General features: G+C 38.4%; 1 protein-coding gene across 1 annotated transcript in view; it reads right to left on the bottom strand.

Annotated features, from left to right (window-relative positions):
* The window catches only part of PDE10A (phosphodiesterase 10A), a 197,001-nt gene that overhangs the window by 67,332 nt on the left and 112,386 nt on the right, over window positions 1–17,283 (bottom strand). The window contains exon 3 of the mRNA XM_075707658.1: window positions 11,394–11,422. Coding sequence (XP_075563773.1) covers window positions 11,394–11,422 — 29 coding nt within the window. The remainder of the gene's footprint in view (window positions 1–11,393; window positions 11,423–17,283) is intronic.

The following is a 17,283-nucleotide window of genomic DNA, read 5'->3' as shown; positions in this document are numbered from 1 at the left end:
TAAGGTCACACTGTATACATGCATAAATTGCTGTAAGTCTTGAGTTTACAATCCTGCATGCCATTACCATTATCAGCACCGTATGGCAGCTGGCAAGCTTCCATTGACTGCCCTCTGTTGTGTCCCACATTTACTACTGTATGATTATTCAAAGGGAGAAAACAATAGCATGGTTTCATGAAAGTGGAATTTTTATACTTATGATATAGTCGTAAGCAGCCATATAACAGGAAAATGGTGAACGAGAGTCTATATTATTCATATGTGTTAACCCGTATCTGCAAAAGCATGTGTAGCCACATATCCTAAAGCAACAATAGCTAATCAAGCACGCATGCACAAAGCCTTTATCATGTGGAAAAATGCCTTCTCAGAACTTGGAAATGAATACATATCCCTTCACCTGTGATGCACAGTCAGGATTTAAATCAAATCTTCAAAGGTTAAAGCTAATACATTAAGAGAACACATCATCAAAATGAGCCCACTGGCATAACAGCTGTAGCAGAATAATAACTTTCCCCGTAATCAAGCAGCAGTTCCGTGTGTATAGTAATTATACAATAAGCTATGTGTCCTTTATCCTCACCTCTGCAACATATGCTTGCAAACATTTTGTAAGCAGGGCAAATCATTGCATGCATCCCTGTTACTAAAACGATGGTAGCTGCGTAATACACGCAGCTGTAATACAGCAGATTTCTGTTACTGACAATCTGTGGATCCACAACCAGCCAGATGAATAGTATTTGTCCAGATTCACAATAATTCTGTGACTTAGATCTATCACCAGCAAAGAATTACTCCATCGTGCCATAAAATGGTTTTATTTTTATTACAGTGGAATGAAAGAAGTTTGTTTATTTGGTTGTAGGCATTTTAGATTGGATAACCACAATTATGTTTGGTTGAAAAGCCACAATATTCTTTATGAAACCATGTATTTAAACACTGAATAAGTCATCAGCAAGCCTTGGTGCAAGCACTATCCAATGCGGTTGCTAACACAGACCTGCACATATTTGGTGTAAAACTTACTTTAGGAAAGTAATTTCTCAAAAAAATTCAACACACTCAGTAGAAAAAGAGTATTGATCAGATATACCGTACATACTGTTTCTCAGTTTCTTATGGTAGTTTAGTTTGCAATTTAAACATTATTAATACTCAACTCCTTTTAATTCATTCATTCTTCCCATTGCTGATTTCCTTCTACTTAAGATTCAGTGTCTACAAGTATTTTGGCATATTTACTGCAAAATTCTGAATTTCAGTGATATTACATTAAAATAATTCAAGTGGACTAAAAACTGGTTTAGGGCTATCATACCGGCATCATATTTGTAGTAGCTGCATATATTATAATGCTATGAAAAAGAACTAACAAGAAGGGAAATCCTGTTATAAATATTCATATTCAAATTTACAAATATGAAAGAAGGACATTTTTGCAGGATTGATATAAAAATATCTCTATGGTTATTTGTCTTTAGAATATTGTGGTGCAACAGAAGAGAGCAACCCATGACAGGTGATTTAAGAATAGTGCTGCGACTTAAATCTAAACAAAGAGGCTGAGAATCACAAACATTTTATACCATGAAATGAGATACTGAAATATCATACAGTGAAATGGATTTTAAGCATTCATTCTGAACAATTAAGACACCAAAAAAAAAAAAAAATCCAAGGACGCAATTTAATATCTAAACTAAATTTTACATATGACAAACTGAAATGAAGATTAATTTCCATGCTTTCATGCTTATAGGGTAGCTGTGCCAGGGGCATTTTATGCTCCTGCAGAAAAGAAAAAGCCCTTTCTGCTGCAACAAAAAGCTTTCACTAATACAGCACAGGGTCAAGAAGTGCCAAGATAATCCAGAAGTTGATCTGTTTTCTCTGTAACTTCTTAAAATGTCTTCTGAATAGCAATGAGAAGAGCAAGTCCCTATGTAATACTTACTCCCTACTACAGAGCTCTTTCTCCACAGCAACAATTGCCTGGTTCTGCAACAGAAACATACCCCTTTACAGACCTCGTAGTATATGAAATTATCACAGACAAGGAGGAGTTAGAATAAAGGAACAGCCAAAATTCCATGTAATGTGGAGAGAGATGGCCAAATGTACTTTGGGGATGCAGAGCTTCATTGGACGAGGAGAGGAAGGAGAGAGAAAAAAACCCCACACAACAAAAAAAAAACCAAAAAACGGTGAAAGCCACAGAACATGGGGGGAAGTGGCCACATCCAGAGAGACTCCTCTTGTTGTTGCTTATTTTTCATCTGTAATTTAGGCATCTTAGGCTGGTTTCAGAGGATGTCAGAGAGAACCACAAGGCAGAGCACTTTGTCAGCTGCTGCAGGCAGCCTCCAGCCCACCACAGGGCTATGAGGGCCAGCGGGGCACCGCCTTCGGGGAGCTGGCTGGCAAGTCCTGTTCCGTCACAGGCTCAATGGGGATGGACAGCACAGGTGTTTCACCCAGGAAACGGGAGAAGGTGCTCACCTGTCGTATCAGTATGCCTTGGAAACAGACTTTTGGGAAAGCAAGCACCAATTCTTCTGGCAAGGATCAAGCATTTTCTTAAAAATTTCCAGGGCTCCTGACCCACCCTTTCAAGTATTAGACCGAAATATAGAGAGCCCCTGGGAAAGCAGTATAGAATCATAGAATCTTTTAAGTTTGAAAAGACCTTTAAGATCATCCAGTCCAACCATTAACCTACACTACCAAGTCTACTCTAAACCAATCAAGGGTAGACTAGACTAAACCATGTCCCAAAGTGCCACATCTACCCGGTTTTTGAACACTTCCAGGGATGGGGACTCCACCACCTCTCTGGGCAGCCTCTTCCAATGCTTGACCACCCTTTCCGTAAAGAAATTTTTCCTAATTTCCAAACTAAACCTCCCCTGGCGCAGCTTAAGACCATTTCCTCTTGTCCTATCGCTATCTACATGGGTGAAGAGACCAACACCCACCTCACTACAACCTCCTTTCAGGTAGTTGTAGAGAGCAATAAGGTCTCCCCTCAGCCTCCTCTTCTCCAGGCTAAACAACCCCAGTTCCCTCAGCCGCTCCTCATAAGGCCTGTGCTCCAGAGCTCCAGACCCTTCACCAGCTTCGCTGCCTTTCTCTGGACACACTCCAGCACCTCAATGTCTTTCCTGTAGTGAGGGGCCCAAAACTGGACACAGTATTCCAGGTGCGGCCTCACCAGCACCGAGTACAGTGGGACAATCACCTCCCTGCTCCTGCTGGCCACACTATTCCTGAGACAGGCCAGGATGCTGTTGGCCTTCTTGGCCACCTGGGCACACTGCTGGCTCATGTTCAGCCGGCTGTCAACCAACACCCCGGGGTCCTTTTCGGCCAGGCAGCTTTCCAGCCACTCTTCCCCAAGCCTGTAGTGTTGCATGAGGTTGTTGTGACCCAAGTGCAGGACCCGGCACTTGGCCCTGTTGAACCTCATACAGTTGGCCTCGGCCCATCGGTCCAGCCTGTCCAGGTCCCTCTGCAGGGCCATCCTACCCTCGAGCAGATCGACACTCCCACCCAGTCTGCTGTCATCTCCAAACTTACTGAGGGTGCACTCAATCCCCTCATCCAGATCATCGATAAAGATATTAAACAAGGCTGGCCCCAAAACAGAGCCCTGGGGAACCTTCATGGAACCTTATGGACCTTCATAATCAGTGCTTCAATTCCTGGTGCCATCCCAGGCTTCCCCTATTTCATTTGCCATGCAAGAGGAGCTGGGAGGTGAGGGGCACTGCCTGACTGTCACCACTGTGCAGGCTGGCTGGACAGAGCGTGCAATGAGGACATCAGCAGTGCTGAGCAAGCTAATGTTGTGCCTGTTGTGTCCAGTGCCACCCTATCCATTTGCAAGGAACTCTACAGGTGTCAGAGGGGCCACACCATGGATAGGTGTAGGCTATTCTGTCCCAGGGTACTTGAAACTGAGGCCATAAATGTGATCCGAGACATGTAAGCAGGCAAAAAACCCAAACAACAGCAACAAAAAAAGCCTCAAAAAACTAAGTACAAAAAAGCTTCATGAGATCAAAATGAACATTCTTCAAACAAATAAAAAAAAATCCAAACCCAAACCCCAAGAAAAAAAAAAAAAAGCCACCAACTAAACAAACCCCACAAACAGCCATTTTGTTCAAACAGGTAAGAAGCAATTCCTGGACCAGGATTAGGATCCACTGGGAGGAACAGAGGCTCTTCTAAGGAGCCTCAGCTCTTGAAGGGTGCTAAATCACTAACGACAAAGGATGTACATAGGCCGAGGAGATTGTATAAAGACAGGGGAGTTCCAAATGCCTATTCTCTCTTTGGTTACATTAGGTAGTATTTCAGATAACCAGCTAATACTTCATCAAACCACCTAAATTAACCTGTCAATGACAGCATCAAGTCTTGCAGATAATGAATCCAAGTGATTCTGCACAGCTCTTTATACAAAACAGTGTCCTTAGGCAGGGACTGGATTTCACCACAAACACCTAAGTCATGAGATCTGAAATGTGACAACAACCTGTACCCAAACTTCTTCAGTCTTCCCTTTAAAACTGACAGCTACCCTCTTCTCTGTGAAGCATTACTACAGAACATAAGCAGCTGCTAAACCCCGCATGACAAAAATCTCCTGATCAACTTCCAGCCAACACAAGTTTTCTTTCCTATAAAACTACAGTCTCAGCAACAAGAGTCATCAGGGAACAAATTTAAAGATGAACTAAAAAGCCCCTCAAATAATAAAAGTGCATTTGTCTGCAGTCTTAATGGTCTGAACATTTGCTTGACATTTGATCAAGATGTCAGTCTAAACTATTTCACGCTAGGTATGCTCAAACTGGACCAGAAGTATAAAAAGACTGGTCATACATGTGTAAGCTCTCAATGGCATTGATACCTGCTTTATGAAAAAAGAATTCCCAACAGCAACACTTTTGTACTTCTTAAAAACAAGCACTGCAGTCACAAAAGTAAATGAACAAACTAAATTGTTTGATGCCTTTTATTGAAACAGATCGGCTTTTCCTTCCTTTCAGGTAGCATTATGAAAAAACACAGATCCACAGTTACCACCCTGATTTAAGAAACTCACTCTACGTAATTTTCTGGTTGCCTCCATAACTTGTCTTCTGGGAAGATCATCAATACTCAATTACTGTATCTTTTTTAAAGTAATACTATATTTCCTTTAAGAATTTTGGGACCATTACTTTATTTGCCCACATAATAAGCAGATTTTTAAACTGAAGTATATTCTTGCCTCTTTCCTTTTCTTTTTTTCCTCCCCCCCAAAGGAATGCATAACTAGAGAGGAACATATTGGTAACCAAATCCAGCCCTTGCAAAGGCAGCCTTGGAAGAGACATCTTGTTTAAAAGTACCTAGAATATTCACTCCATGTGTCACCACATTTTACTGCAATGACTATTCACACAACTAATTCAAAAACAAAAAAGGCCATACCTGTGAGTATCACAATAGTCACCTACTTCTTTAAATGCAAGGAATTATTGTATTTTAGTTATAGTAATGTTATTTTATTTTTGATGACCAATGGTGTAAAGAAAGAACTGCTTATATTAAAAAAAGCCAAAATACTTAATTAAACCAACTAATAAAACTGGGAAAATACCACCAACTTTTATTCAGGTCATTTATATGTGTATATAAGTTAGGTTGTGTACATGTTTGATATGCATGTGTCCGTGTACTGCTACCTTCTGTAGGCCTGGTACTTTCACTGGCTGCAGTATTTTGCATTGTTTAGCTGCACTGATGGCTAGTTCACATCTTGTGTAGAAACTGGTGTTTCTCATTTCTGGGCACAGATAACCAACAGATAACTGTGTCCTAATAACAGTGAAAGCACATCTAAACTGCATATGTGAAGAACCAAAAATATGGGTCTGGACTTCATTCCAGAAAAAACCCAACCCACCACCGCCACCACTCCCAAAAAAACAAACCCCACAAAAAAAAAAAAAAAAAAAACCAAAACCAAAACAAAAACCAAACAAAAAAAACCCCACTGCTATAGAAAGGGAATAAAATTGCTTGCTTGCTTCAAGGTGGAAATGCTGAACCAAAGAATGTGAAATCCTCAGACTGAAAAATAAAAGTAGAGAGAGTGTGGCAAGCAAGCTTACAGTTTGGAGCTGGCTTTCAGAGGAGCAGTGAGCTCGGAGAGGAAGCTTAGAAAAATCTCTCTACTCCAAAAAATCCGAAGAGGTAACAGTGGCTGGAGTAACCAGTTCTGTTTAAACTTGGACAATGGAAAGCAAGAAGCTATAAAGAGCATACTTAGCTGAGGTGATTAATTTTAATACTTGTCCATAGCCTCAGAGAAAACTGCTTCTACACGCATTTGTCTGACGTCTATTCTTCTTGTTTTGACTGGAGAGGACATGGGTTAGAACTTGCTTGGTAAATAAAGTTTAGCATTGTGGCACCTTACACAGGTATTTATGAATTGTTTGTTTGCACATCAAACACTGTTCATGACTAAAGCAAAGAAGGGAAAATATGAGATGACATTTGGCAGGATGGGCCCTGTTATGTCAAAAGATGCAAACCAGCTCTCACTCTGCACAGAAAGGGTTCACTAGTTTTGAGGGCAAGCATTTCCCGGCCTGTTTATGTAGCTGATTTCCAAGCCTTGGAGAGATGGTGAACACCTTCCCTAGGAGAAGCTTCTTGCCAAATAGCCCCCATTCACTGGCATCCAATTCTGATCTTTCCATCAGCTCCTCCCTGTTGTCAAATGGTAACACTGAAATAAACTGCTTCACTAGTAATAGGAAAAATACATAATAAAAAGCAAAGGTTTGGCTTACAAGAAAAGAACATTATGATTATACAGAAGTAACCATATAAGCTGTTATTAACTGTAAGGCTCATAAAATTGCATGAATATCGCAATTATATCACCTCTCCAGATTATATAATAAAACAGCATAATGAGCTTCATTTTAACTTGACAAGGCTGAATACTGCTCCTCTTTTTAAAAAGCTTTTTATAAAAATCACATTCCCTCCTAATACTTGACTTGCAAGCACTCTAAAGACATCGTGTACAAAATTAAAAATAAACTTCCTCATTTTCCTACCACTGTTGCTTATCACTACCACAGTATCCACAAGATTTTCTTTATAAAGAAATGAGCTTATACAAGCATCTTCTCATGACAATGGGTGCGATGCCATTTGCATCACTTCTAAAGGCTGAATATAAACATTTGTTCCAGTTCCCCTGACTTTTTGATTAATTCATCGCAGTCTTCAGTTCTGGGACTGTGTGAAAACATTTAAATCCCATCTTTAATAAGGAAATACTACAAAGAATGAACTTGCTTTGCAAATGTGTCATAAAAAGCCCAAACTTTTATTACCAATTGCACAGTGAAGATATATGCAATTACTGCAACTATTTACTGAAAACACACTTGCTAATTCTGTAACTGTCAGTGACATACTGTGCTGGGTGCTAGCTGGTGCCAAGGCAGCTGCCAAAGGCTCCAAGTCCAAAAAGGGGAAAGGAGAGGATTAAAGTATTATTCCTGTTTCCAAGAATAAAGTACTGTAAATGAGCTAGTCACTTGCTAGGTAATAATTTTCTGGTGTTTATATGGTAAACTTCTGCAAAGTGAATTGCTGTTGGCATCACCGGAGTTTACAAAGCAGAGGTACTTGCCAAAATGCAGCTTCACAGGAAGTATTGTTCAAGTAAACATGGAATGGAAAGTCATTAAGCAAAATGAACAACAGCTAATTTTGCTGTGATCATATCAGGAACTTTAAGTATTTTTGTTTAAACTTCAGAATCTGAGGTACAAAAGAGCACACAGTGATCATGGGAAACTTAGCAGCACGTAGAACAAAATCTTGGCTATAGTTCATGTAGGAATGGGGTTATTTTTGCCAACTGAAAAGAATAACTTGTCTCCAATGCACACTGTTTTCACTAATACTGTCAAAGAAATATATCTTGAGTCTAGATATACATGAATATATATGCACTTCGTGCTCAAACTCACACTCCTCTATTTTCATTTCTATTGCGGATAAAACAGCAAAAACAAAGTATAAAATTCAGCTTAAGTTTTCTTCATCAAAATAGTTCAATAACTGGTTTTCTTTCTGAAATCCCTCTGCCCAGAAAACCACTTCTGTAGCTTAGGATAGATGGGATCAGCCAACACACATCTGCACAATAAGTAAGCAGAAAAAACTCAGCATTTCCAAGGATGTTCCCTATACTACATAATGTGAAAAGAAGATTCTGTCCCCAGTTACATATATTTCATAAATACTGGAATCTAGCATGCAGAAAAAAGTTCACAGGTTCACTGTTTGGTCACAGATGCTCAGGAGATATTTTGGAACCAGAGTTGTTGTTCTGCCAAAAGCAGGCTACAGGAATCAAGAAATCTTCCCCCCCAGCCCCGCCAGCTACTATGTCAGGCAAATCTAGGATATCTTTACATATAACTTCTGAACACCAAAATGTTGATGAAGTTGGCATTAGTAGACCAGATTTAAAGACAATAAATTTTGAAAAGCTTCTTTTCTATTCTACAAATCTCAAAATTTAAAATATGTGGAAGGATTCTCCTACTCTGTCCTTGTTTCAAAAACATGCAATGTAATGCTAGTAGCCAAGATTGTTACTTTATTTTCATTTTTCTACTAAGCTGCTAAAAATGGCAAAAGATTAAAAATGCAGTTCCTATACAACAGCATTTTTCAGAACTTTCTCAATTTTCAAAGTGTGAAACTGCAATATAAACCCTTGAAAATACTGAATCTTCCTTCCAATTATTCAAGAAGTGAAAGATTTTTTTCGAATTCTGGACACCGTTTTGTTGAGAAAAAGAAAAAAAGGCAAATTAATGACAAGTTCAGTATCTGGAGCCCCTAGAACAATCTCATAATCTTGTAAGTTTATAAAGAAAAAAGGTGAGGCTTTTTGGGGGGAGAGAGGGCTTAAATAAATTTAACAAAAAATATCGTCCCCCAATTTAATTTTGTTGTCCCGCGTAAGCACAACAGAAAAGGAGACTACTGAAGCAACTGATGTCACAGCATATGACTAAGAATGTTTTAATGTTTTCACTCTGCCCAACATTGAAAGATGGCGGGGGGGGGGGGGCGGAATCCAGTGATGAAACCCACATTTTTTTCAGCATATTTCTACCTTGGTTCCTAACTAATAGAATATTTTAAACCAGTTGGTGATTTAATTCTGCAATAAATTTCCTTTCACTAACCTTTATTTTTGCTTCCCTATGATATAAGCTGCTTCTTGCAGACATTTTCAGGAATTAAAAATGTAACACTTAATGACTTTAAAACTCGTAATTCTTCAGTCAGCATGAACATGTCTTTTTGTCTGAAAAACATTACTCACATACAGAACTTTCCTAATTTAAATTCTAATTTATGTCCAGATTTTAATTAAACTGGCATCTGTTTGAGCTGCTGCTCAAGAAAGAGGATGTATTTACAATGGTCTACATTATTATATACTGCATTATTCAAAAATACTATAAACTAACAAACATGTTCATTTGTGGTATGGTGTGTTACGGAGGGCCCTCAAGTACTGTACTTTAAAAAAAAAAAAAAAAAAGTGTAACATAGTATACACACCAAGTGCACAAAGACTGACAGCTAAAAAAGAAAACCAAGGGAGAAAACATTTACTTCAGAACATCTGAAGTATCATCTGCACCCCACTGACTCCAGGACTTGAAGTGACAGCCCATCCATCTTCAGGAAACCTCTGAGTCACTATATATGACTTTGGGGGCTGAGATGGCTGGGACCAGCATGTCTAAGAGACGGAGTGGGTGACTGGCAGGGCAGACTCGGGGGGCGTTCAGGGTTCCAGAGCTTGCTTTTTTTTTTTTTGCCTTAAATAGCTCAAGTGTGGTAACCTAGATATGTTTTGTAACTCCATTTTACAGAGTTTTAGGTAAAATGTGAATCTATTTACCAAATTAATGACAATTAAAAGGAAATTTCTTCCACAGAAATAATTACAGCTTCTGATATTTTTAGGCAGATCTTTAATTATTTTGAAATCAAAACAATATACACAGATATTCTACTAATAATAATCTTTGGTTGCACTGATAGGTATTTACTCAACTGCCATAACTGTTGAATACTAAGGGGTGACCAAAAAACATGTTATAAATTAATAAATTACTAAAACATATTAATTTTGACCTAAATTCTCAACACCCTTATACATCCATAACACATCATGTATATGGAGAACTTCTGCTCAAATAAACTAATTTTAGACATCATTTAATCTCTTTTTTGTAGTCTCGTAAGAGGTGAACTTCAGTTCCCCCTTATGCCAGCCCTCTGCTCTCAGGTTTACCAAATTGAGGTTTCCACTACCAGCCTGTTTCCACTCCTTCCATACCCTAGTATTTTCCAAAGGACTTCTACTGAGAGAAAGACCACCCAGCTGGCTTTTGCAGTCTTTCAATCAGCCATATTTTTAATATGTGTCTGACACTAGTGTGTTTCTCCTGGGAACATGAAATAATTTATGTAAGACATTCAAGAAGAGGAGCAAAACAAGACTATGATTCCACCTCAGAAAGTTGTAAGCGGCTCCTTCATCTTATATGAAATAACATTTGGGTCCTTCAGGCTGACTGGACATATCTGAGGGCAAGAGATTGTCCTGCACTGATCTTTTGCCATTCCCAGAAAAGGCACTGGTTTCTACCATATCCCCCTAACTAGACGTCAACCATGGACTGATATTCTGCAAGACACAGTGTCAATCAGATGTAAGGCTAGAGTTGGGAATTTCTTACTGAATATGTTTTTTAAGATTTTACATTACACTTCATACAGTACACTACAAAATATTTCAAATTAAAGAATTTAGCTCATCTGTACAACAGCACAGCTTGAAGGGAGTTATTAGACAGAGCACATTCCTTCCCTTGTTTCCTCTTATGCTTGCCATCTCTCAAGGCAGTAACACTGATTAAATAGTCTGCTGTTAGGCCTGATCTCAAAGTCCCATGATTTTCCTGGTTTCCATGAAGTACCTTTTTAAAACTGGATCACAAAGATAGCACTGTGAGAACTCTAAATTTATTAATGCAAAATACCCTTTAATTTATTTACAGCAAACCAAGTGTTCTTATTATTTACTTTCCTTATTAACTGTTCTCTGGTCAGTCAGTGCACCAGTTTTTTTTCTCTGGAGATCCACTACGTCCAGGTAATAGAGCCAAATCTTGATCAGAGACTGCACAAAAATAATCCCAAGTGAACAGTGGTCCTCAGAGACTACATTCTTTTTAGAGGGGATAAAGAGTAGCACTTACCCTGCTGACTTCTTTAGGAGTTGATTCATCTAAGAGGAAAGAAAACAAACAATTAGGCACTCAGGGAAGTTTCTAGACTGAATTCAAACAATTTTTGCACCTTTGTACAAAACTGTTCTAACATGGCTGAATAAAGTAATTGAAATATCCTGAGACTGGTGTGCATTTACAATCTTTTAAACTTCTAAATCTGAAAATAAATTAAAATTAGGATAAAGTATTCAAAAATTCTGTCCTGACTTAAGAATACAAAATTTCCTACATTTCATAAATCAATTCACAGGCCAGTTAAGCCAGTAAGTCCTATATCATTCTCCTACATTTAGATTCCAATTCAGTCAGCAACTGTTGGTACTGCACAGTCTGAGAAGTAGAGGCCCTTTGCTACCAAATATATGCCACCAACATCCTACATGTACAAGCAAGTCAGTGAGTAGACAGACTTTCTGTTCTGAAGATCAAAGATGCTATTCCTGTTGACTACTTTGGATGTGGAAAAAAAGCCTTGCGACCATAAGAATAGAAGAATATCGCTGATATCTGGCATAACATGTTAAAACCACATAGATTACAAGGTTTTATATTTTTTTTTTTTTTAAAACACACACACACATGTACATACCACCCCCTCAGTGTTTTGTCCTTCCAAATGCAAGCAGAGTCTCATGCATTTTTTGTAATTTAAATATGTAAAAATAAAGACAGGTACAATACCAGAGCACTAGCTACAACATTGAGCAGTATTTCTGAAAATAAAGGGAAAGCAGTTATACAGCAAGAACGCATCTGCCACAGGAAGAGTTTCCAACTTCCAGTTCAGCCACACCAAAAGCAGCTTAAACACACCCTTACAAACCTCCAGTTGGTGAGCTGTTTCTGAAAACATGAAGGGAACTATTTGTAACCTTTTATTTGATACTAGGGATCAAATTACTATGCTTTGGAAATTAATTTTAAGTCACCAAATAGATTTAATCTCACAGAGAAAGATCATATGTTTATATTAATTCATACATCTTTTGATACATCTCTATTGAGTGGATCTTCAGATATCTCTGTCAGATACACACATAGTATCACCTAGGCTGCTTAATAGCAGACACACTACATTTTCTCCAAAATCATCCCCAGGTGAAGGAGGGATCTCAAGGTGCCCCCTGAGAAGCACACATTTACAAGTATTTCAATGTTATCACCAGCAAAGGCTCTTCATATCTTGCCATTTAAGGTGAACTTTTAAACAATAAAGCCAGAAAAAAATGTTTTCTAGAAACCAGATTCAAGACCCAATTTTCAATGAAAGAACTCTTAAATCATACAGATTCCTCCTCAAAATTGAGTGATACCAAGTAAAATAATATATTGCACAACTATGAGTGAATATTAGTCTTCTCTTACCCCCAATCAAATGATACACCAGCAATTTGCACATGGAGAACACAGACATAAACTTAACTGAGCTATTTAAGGTAGCAATGCAATGTATAACACATACTCTGCAATGTTCAGCGATGTTACCTTCCTTGACCAGACGAATCTACACACCAGTTACAAGAACAGCCAAAGCTAGACTCAAAATCCATCTCCCCTACTACCTGATTTCTAACAGTGAGCAACAGAAGATGTGAACAGCAGAAAACCGTGTAACGACATAAGGACACTTTCCCTGGAGTATACTCTCAGTTTTCAGCAACCAATGGATCAAACATTCCTTGAATCAGTGGTGATACAGTTCTGTTTAAAAGACTAGGACAGGGTTTTCTTCCTCACACTTTCAGGAGGTGGGAGGGGTGTTAGATTTTGTTTGTTTGTTTTTTAAACCTGAGCCACCATCCTTCAGCATTCGCAACATTCTCCGAGTTCCCCGGTTTAAATAGATATTATGAGAAAAACTATCTCTATTTTATTTGGAATCTGCACATTATGAATTTCATCTGATGCCCTCTAGTCACCTCATCTATGGAGCCTGTGATTCTACAAATCTCTCAAACAAGCCCTTCTCTGCTTCACACCCCATCAAAACCTTCCCTGGCTTGAGAGGTCTGGTCTAGTTTGCTGCTGGTGCCAAAGCAAGCCACTCGGCACTGCGGGTCGCTCTCAGCGCTCCTACCTCCTCTATCCCGCTGCATCCTTCCAGGATGGGAAGTCCAGAACTACAGGCAATACTGCGGCTCAGGAAAACACAACGGGGACTTACAGAATGATACAGGGATGATTTAGGGGTCTGTTCTGTGTTTGAAAGGAGTAATTCCTAACATTTTACCTGTTTCTTGATGGTTACTAAACATTGGGCTAACATTTTCAAACCTTTGTAGTTTGTAATACCAGTATCTCTCTCCACAGCGCTAACAACTAATTAAGAGCCCACTACTGTATATGTAAACTTAGAAACATCTTCCCTCATGTAAAGCAGTCAGCATTTATCAGTATTAACTTTGTCAGCTGTTTTATCTCTCAGTTACTCAGTACTTTTAGCACCCTGAATAACTTCATACCCTACAAAAAAAAAAAAAAAACAACCCCAAAACCAACCTCATTTTTCAAATTAACTTCAACCCTGCATCCTCTTACCCAAATCATGTATGTATATGCTGAAAAGCATGGGTAAATCACACTAGTGATCTCCCTCCATTGGAACAAAACGAATTTATTGTAATGTATCTAGTATAAATGACTACCATCACCATCCTATGGCTTTCACACCATGGCGAGACACAACTGCCACTGCAGTTTCCAATCATATACAGTGGATAGATTAAAGGTACCAAATCTGAAGCTTACTACACAGTATAAAAGTCTGCATAATCTCTATCTGAGCCACCATAAAAAAAACTTCAGTGCTCCAATATCAGAAAGAGCAATTAATGACTCCCTATTCTTTGAGATCCTTGACAAAGCAATTTCATAGTCTGAGCAAGATGTTACAAATGCCATCAACCCAACATGAAACTTCCCACACATATATAATACTGTGCTTTAATTTGTATAACATGAGATACACAGGTGTCACTCCTGCCTTGCAATTCATTGTTAATTCCTCTATCTATAATAAAGAAGTAGTCCTTTATAATATTTATTTATAATAAAGGAATCATTCTTTTATTAAGAAGTTGTACAAAGGTAACATATGAAGCCCCCATCCATGTATGGGTCCATTTTGCTGGGTACAAGACATGAAAATGGACAGACGGTCATTACATCAAAAAACTTTTGATTCCTTTCTGTGAGGAAATTAAAAGAAATATGCTAACAGATCAGGAAGGAAAAAATAACACTTATGGTAGTCAATAAAGATAAGTTTCATGGAACAATTATTAGAGACAATACTTTTTTAGAATAAAAAAGATATAATCAATATGCCATTTTTTCAGAAGAAAGGTAAGTGTTTGGGAAGTTTGGTATTAGAACTCCACAGATAAGGTTTGCAATTCAGGGATTATGAATGGGTGGGAAAAATGGAAGATATGTTTAGGGGAAGGAGGAAAGCAAAATATGAGGGGGAGAAGGGAAAAAATAGCATCAAATACTCTGTTAATACATCTAGACGCAAATTAAAATTACTACAAAATAAGCTAGAAAATAATTTTCCATATTAAAAGAAACCAAAGGCCTAACAAGACGCCTCCCCCCCCCCCAAGAGTAAAGGAAGAAACGTGACCCCATGAACCTGGAGTGAATTAAATTGCTTTTCTGGAGATGCAGTCTTTAAGGCCCATGTACATGCTGAGTGATAGGATGCATGTACACCTCAGTGCTGGTACCACTTTGCTGTGGTTTTATGCATAGCACAGAGTATGATACTTCCCTTACGACTTAGTTTCTGTGGGCTAAATACAGGGAAAATCATTGGAACAGCAGCTTTTCCCACAAATTATTTTAATAGCCAAAATACAGGATTAGTTAATATATGAAAGTAACAGGGGGGTGATGAAAAATACCCTCAATTTGCATACTCCTGTTTATTTAAAAGCCATGACTTCTCTTTGTTTAAAAAGGTACAAACACACCATTCTCTTGTTTGTAAATCAAGTTCCATCCCTGTAAAATATGTACCTTTTAAAGAAACAGATTAACCATTAAAATAAATTCAGAGACATTAAGTACATCAATAAATAGCAGCTTGCTACAGAGTTAAATCTCACAGAAAAATTCTGTGCTTGAATATAAAGGTCCCCATTTATTACGGCATATTGCGTGGGAAAACAGCCAGACAGGGGCAAGCATCTTATTAGTGTCTGCACTGAGGTAAATAAACACCCTGGGAGAAAGCAAGTGTTGGTGAAAGAGATCATACAAATGCTCCAGCCACTAGAAACTTTTCAGTTGGAGTTCACTTTTTCTTTAGACATCAAATACAATCAGCCATGATACGTGAATAAGTGTCACCCTCTCAATCCCATTTGTTGGTAGTATTACCGTTCACAGAATTTAGGAGGATCATATTAATTTTTTGTGATACCTGACATAATTATTAACACAGAACAGTACAAGAAATGTGTATGATTTAGTTCTGGCACTCTGAATATGCCAACAGTGCTCTTAACAGTTTCAAAAATAAAGTGATGAACTCTTGAAAAGAAATCACTAAACAGACATACATTAACTTGGCTACACTGCTCAGTCAAGGCTGTTGCAAGCTGTATTTTTAACACCATGATTCTCAACGGGGCCTGATGCACAGTGAGGTAGGTAGTCAGCAGCAGTGCGATGGGAGCAGCTCAGAAGAGCACACGACCTGAGCAAGAGGTAATTTTGTCCTCCAGAAGCACTAGGCACGCATCAGTAATCTAGCAGAATGCCCTGGTTTAGCTGATGCTATAAATGCCGTTATGTTAATATCATGTTAATTTGAGCATAGACATGCACTGATATCACAACTGGAAAACCAGGAAACTGTGGGGAACAGAACTAGATTTCAAGGGCTTCCCCCACCTCCGTACACCAAGTTTGCAGACCAAAACCCTTGCACCAGCAATAATGTTCTTCTACCCCACAGTGAGCTGGTTCAGCCCACTAAATGTGCAGAAAATGGTTCACTTTCTAAACTTTCAAAACCAGGTTTTATCTTGACAACTTTGCAAACATTACTATTTAAAAACCTCTCTTCAGAGGGTAGTGACATCAGGAGGAGGCTTGGAAGAATGAGAAGAGTTCCATGATAAGATTTGGGTTTTAAAAACAAAAATCCAATTTAACAGACTTTAATACCTTAGCTTTACTACCTGTACAATTCTAATTAACAACTGCACAGCACACTACAGATAGGCGTAATAATTGGTATGGTAATTAAAGACAACATCCATTTGGGAAAGCTTCCATACTAAACCAAGACAAGCAAGATAGGAAGAAGCAGAACACAAGAAAGGAAACAGACAGAAAAAAACTCCACAGAAGGTTTGGCATTTGGCACAGTATAAATGAGGCCACATTTGGTATTTGGCACAATACACACGAGGCCAGGCTTAGTTTGGTTTGGGGTTCTCTTTTTTGGGGGATGTGTGAAGGGGTGTTAAATTGTGTAATAGTTCATTTAATAGGAAAAACTTAGACTTGGCACATTACAAAAAAAAAAAATAAATCTCATTCCATACTTGTATTTCTATGCATGCTTTTTTTAAAAAAAAAACCCAAACAAAAAAACCCAAACAACAAAGGTGAATGATTTTCTGACAATTGCAAGATGCTAAGCCAGAGTAGTCACAAAGACAACTTTAATACAAAGCAAGCTTTCAACATCTCAGATATGATATTCTGATGCATTTATCAAGGAAGCAATAATTCTAATGCCTAGTAAGTTTTACCACAGGAACTCTTTTGGAAAAACAATATTGCACTTTCTCCCTCATCTTGTGCTGTTCTTTGTTCTGTGTAGTTAAATACTACTGCTGGT

Source organism: Pelecanus crispus, chromosome 3 (assembly GCF_030463565.1).
Source record: "Pelecanus crispus isolate bPelCri1 chromosome 3, bPelCri1.pri, whole genome shotgun sequence".
NCBI classification, from domain to species: Eukaryota; Metazoa; Chordata; class Aves; order Pelecaniformes; family Pelecanidae; genus Pelecanus; species Pelecanus crispus.
Note: the sequence above shows the minus strand (reverse complement) of the source record. Positions and strands in the feature narration are given on the sequence as shown.